Below are 5,123 nucleotides of genomic sequence, written 5' to 3'. Positions count from 1 at the left end.
GAAAAAATTCAATAAGATCAGCTGTCATTAAACGAAATTACAATATTTATTGAACGACCCAATAGTGAAATGAACCCAATAATTCCAAGTTGTTCGAAGCGCTTTAATTTTTTTTTTGATATGTCACAACCTTATATGTTAGTGTTATTTATGCTAAAATGGACCCAAAATAAAGAATGTCTCTGAATTATCATATTATCTGCAAATATTGACGTTCTTCATTATTTAGGCCTAAATCTGTGTAAAAAAGAAGTTAATCTGACTCAAATTTCTCTATTATCAACCCCATATCTGAAGAAGGAATTATTGTGCCTCGTAAACTATTTTGGTTCGAAAACCTCAGTTCAATTTCTTCCATAAATATTCATCATCCAGAAAATGCAAGTACTTCTTTTCAACATCGCTAATGATTTATTGGTTAACACTGAGTGCATTATTTTATATATATTGGTAAGCATGTTCGAATACAATATTTATTACAATGATTTAATTTGAAAGCATTTGAAAACATTTCAACATTATTTTTGATTAAATGTACACTCTTATAATTATTTAATGTTAGTATTTCTTTCTAAATATTTTACAACTTTCAAATTGTGCTACGAAGCTAAATGACTTCAAATATAATGGTGGTTTTCAAACCTGCATTAAATTAATATCACAAATGGGCCATAGTAGAAGACCAAAAATTAAGTAGACGTTAAACAAAATTAAAAATATCCGAAAAAATGCTTCGATCATTTGTTCATACTTGGGATACGCGCCGCTTGATGGCGTCCATTCCCGCTACTGGCTAAGTTATGCAGCCTTTCTGTTCCTTCGCCTAACGCAGAACCATTTGGTGTCACCTGGTCACTCTCCTTGTCTTGGTGAGCAGTCATGTGTCGTGTAAGATGATGACGTTCGCGAAATGTCTCCTGGCAAACGGGACAGCGCAACTTTTCCTCACGCTTACGCCGATTAGGATCACAGGCAACTTCATTTTTGTGATGGGAACGCATGTGATAGACGAGATCACTCGTCATGCGGAAGCTTATGTTACATTTAGCGCAAACATTTTGAGCAGTCAAGGAAAACGTAGAAGCCAGTGTGGGTGGTATTAGCGTTGTGAGTATTGCTGCTGCCGCGGGACTCTGTGCGATTCGTGGCATCTCCGGTGGTCCTACAGCCGCGAATGGATGAGCAGCGGCCGCATTGGGAAAGGGAAACGCTGGATAGCCGTGTAGAAATTCTGGGTTGGAGTTTACATTTGTGTGAGATCCAGGAGGATTGCTGGCGGCAAGTGCGGCGGCTGCAGAGGGATTAAGTGGGGTTCGGTAAAGCAGTTGCTGCTTGAGACGCTGTGCCTGAAGCATTTGTATGTGATTAACAGACTGAAATGTACCATTAAACTGATACTCTGGTCGGAAATTTTGGTAGATGATATTCGGATTGAGACATGGCGTCGTATTGCCACCGCTGCCATTCGAGAGACTACCATTGCCGCCACTATTTGTCCGTGGAGGCGTTGTGGGTATGGGTGGACTTATGGATGAGCAGCTCAATTGATCGGGACTCAGTGGGGGCGCAGGCTGAATAGGTGACTCTAGGCGCATCGAGCATACCTTGGTAAAGGCGCTCTTTAAAGGCACACACTCGGGCGATTCGCTACCAACAGGAATAACCAAAGTTGGGTCATCATAAACGCGAGGTGGTCGTATGCTGATTTGGGGATAGCGACGTGCTTCTTGCATGTTGACAACCGATTCGATCGGATTAATTAGTGACTGCTGTGTATGCTGTTGCTGCTGCGGCAGTTGCTGATTGTTTTGTGGTGGCGAATGTTGAGTGGTACGTGGTGATAAATCTGTGGGATATTGGGGGCGGTCAGTATATTTCGACAGTCGGGCATACTTTTCGTTTTGCTTCTGCTTGAAACGCTCATCGGGCATCATTAGAAAAGCGACATCGAAAGAACGTTTTAAAGACGTCTTTCCATTGCTCAGATTTGTTGTTGCGGCAACAGGCGACACTTGTATGTCGTTATTGCTACTGTTATGACTTGAAAGCGGACTTAAAGAGTCATTTGGTGGCGTCGTAGAGACGCACAAGTCGGCTCGTTGTGGTGACGGCAATGGCGGTGTGCTTTGCTGAAGCTGGTGGATCAGGTGATGATTATTTTCCATGATCATGTTCATCAGTTTTCGTAAAACACAAACTATAAATGCGATGTATGATGAAGTGTCTTTGCAAAGTTTTTAAGATTTTTTTGATGTATCAATAAAAGAGCCCTTCAATTAAGCACTACACTTGCACTGTTTTCACATACTTTATTTTAATTTATTTTTCCACTTTAGTAAAATAGCGTTTTCTTAGTAATACCCGCCGATTTCGAAATCCAACAGCAGACTGGTGCTTCGCAACAATCTGTTCCTGCTTAAGTAGTAACCAGCAGCAGTGAGTACAACTGAAGTTTAACTAGCCACGTAAATACAAACCGCCACCCCATGCGCATCCACTTGGACTTTCATCTGCTCATATTGTTGCATTCAAAACGACTGACACTCGCGCATCTGTGCAAATTCTACTTGAAGTGCACCACCAACCTGCTCACCTCCTATATATGCATGGATGTATATGTGCATATACAGGAACAGTTTTGCAATACGGTCATCAGCACACCCTTATGTCGACCACTTTCTTTATGGGTGGAAGCTACATTTAACGCTCTCAGAGACTGTTGCTTACCATCTTTTTGCTTGCTTACATTTGTGTGCATGCCTCGTTGTTTTCATTTTTCGAAAGCGTTCCATCTGTTTTCGAAGTTGCCAACATATTCTCCGATTTTATGATTTCGGGAGAGTAAAAAATTTGAGAGCACCGTTGCCTTCAGCTGGTTGGCTGACGCCCATAACTATTTACCCCACGTAAACTGTAGCTGTGCTGTAGGTGTGTTTGTATATATGCTGGTATATGTGTAAGTAAATGGGGGAAAACAAATTTACTTATCGGGTTTAACAATAGGTGCTAACTTCCGAAAATTCAATCGGTGAAATTTTACATTCGATAAGTATTTGGTCGTTGATACTGATATTCAATATTTGGAAACAGCTGATTAAACAATAATACAAATACTAATGATAAAAGTTTATCCAGAATTTATATGATACATGTATATTTGGGGAATCGCACGATTGGTAGTCAAAATGTTATAAAATCAATGTATTGAAACAAGTTTCATTCGCTTAAATTAGGAAATATTGCAACATGATGGAATACTTCTTTTGCTTTTTTCCGGAGTGGACCGTATAATATAATAACTATATTCGTGCAGTTTTTAATACCCTAAACAGGGTATATTAAGTTTGCCACGAAGTTTGTAACACCCAAAAGGAAACGTCGGAGACCCAATAAAATATATACATAAATGATCAGCATGATGAGCTGAGTCCGTCTGTCTGTCTATCTGTCTGTCCGAACTAGTCCCTCAGTTTTTAGCCTATCACAAATTTTGCACCTGTCCTTTCCTCAGTAAGAAGCTGCTCATGTATCGGAACAGCCGATATCGGACCACTATAATATATAGCTGCCATACAAACTGAACAATCGGAATCAAGTGCTTGTATGCGAAACTTTTTTATTTGACGAAATATCTCCACCAAATTTGGCACGGATCATTATTTAAAGCTGAAATGAAATAACCAGAGAAATTGTTTAGATCGGATCACTATAACATATAACTGCCATATTAACTGAACGATCGGAACGAAGTACTTGCATGAAAAGCCTTTTCATTTGACGAGATATCTTCACAAATTGCGCCATGAGGTGTAAGGAACCTTTTGTATTTGTGAAGGGTATTATAGCTTCGGTGCAACCAAAGTTAACGATTTTTCCATGTATAATAGAATTAGTTATTCAAAGTATTGCCCATCTTCAGCTATATAATTCTCCCATCTTTCTGGCAGTTTGAGGATTACATCCCAAAAGAACTGCGCCAACTTGGCGAACAAAAATGAATCAAGCAATTTTTTGAGACCTGTTTTGATATTATGCGTCTTCCAGTGAGGGCGTTCTGCATCGGCCGGTACAAGGTCTGACAAAATTTTCCAGCTGTTGTTTTTCAAATAGTTTTAATCGGTCATGCAACATGAGGCCAAGCGAGAGCCAAAATAAAAATTTAATTTTCAATCCAAAATTATTAGTCTTCCAAGCCAATATCACCACTTTTAAATCGTACAATCCATTTTTGGCACGTTCGCTCAGCAAGAGCATGTTCACCATAAACTGCCGCCAAAATACGATGACTTTCGGCTGGGGTTTTCTTCGTATTAAAGTACTGAAGAAGAATTTTCCGCAAAAATCAATTTTCCAGGCACAAAGTTAGACATATTTGAAGGAAAAAAATTATTGTTTTTTACGCTTCAAATAAATGTCATATACTGAAAAAGACGTACAGGGACAGAAGCTTTCTAACGTATGTTGGGAACATTAGAACAATGGAATCATCAACTTACGACATCTCATGGCACAAATATAGTTATACACACAATAATATTTTTTCTTTTTGTTTTACTCTCTCTACCTATCTTTCCTCTAAACCTATGCTGTACTCATTATTTTGGAGAAATATAGTATATAAAATATAATTCTTAGCATAAGTTTATCAGTTTTCAAGAATTGAATAAGATGGAGTATCAGATAAAAAGCTAATTCAATGTATAATATGTTAATGTTCTCGTTGCCTTTATTGGACTTAAACAAATTGTAAAAATTATTCTTTATATTATAATATTATAAATAATTTCGCATTCCTTAAAAGGCCATTATTGTAATTATCCCATCTAGCACATTAGGTAGTCTTAAGAGAAATTTTCTTAAGGAATAAAAGGGGAAAGATTGGTAGTTTAAATTAATATAAAATAGTTTTGTTTTTATCTGAATTGGTAGTTAAAAAATTTCTAAAAAATCGTTTTAGACCATGCTCAAAGGAAGTTTCCTCAATTTAAAATGAATATCTTTAATAAAATGAACAATGTACCCTGCTATTATTCTTATCCTAAAATTGATAGAATATGAACTCTATATTCATAAAATTATATATTTGTATCCGTTACGTGGAATTTTGTAACACCCAGAAGGAA

At 37.7% G+C, this 5,123-nt stretch overlaps 1 protein-coding gene across 1 annotated transcript; it reads right to left on the bottom strand.

Moving 5' to 3' along the window:
* Positions 1-545: 545 nt before the first annotated feature.
* LOC106620737 (uncharacterized) lies at positions 546-4,367 on the bottom strand. Its single transcript, XM_014239333.3, has 2 exons — positions 3,733-4,367; positions 546-3,666 (listed from the first exon to the last, which is right to left on the bottom strand). Exon 2 carries the CDS (start codon positions 2,175-2,177, stop codon positions 738-740), a length of 1,440 nt encoding a protein of 479 aa, XP_014094808.3. The 5' UTR covers positions 2,178-3,666; positions 3,733-4,367; the 3' UTR covers positions 546-737.
* Positions 4,368-5,123: the final 756 nt, after the last annotated feature.

Source organism: Bactrocera oleae, chromosome 6, assembly GCF_042242935.1.
Source record: "Bactrocera oleae isolate idBacOlea1 chromosome 6, idBacOlea1, whole genome shotgun sequence".
In the NCBI taxonomy this organism is placed as follows: domain Eukaryota; kingdom Metazoa; phylum Arthropoda; class Insecta; order Diptera; family Tephritidae; genus Bactrocera; species Bactrocera oleae.
This window is presented reverse-complemented; position numbering and strand designations above follow the sequence as displayed.

Excerpts from the sequence above, each read along its gene's own strand:
- LOC106620737 (XM_014239333.3), bottom strand. The coding sequence starts at position 2,177 with ATGAACATGATCATGGAAAATAATCATCACCTGATCCACCAGCTTCAG.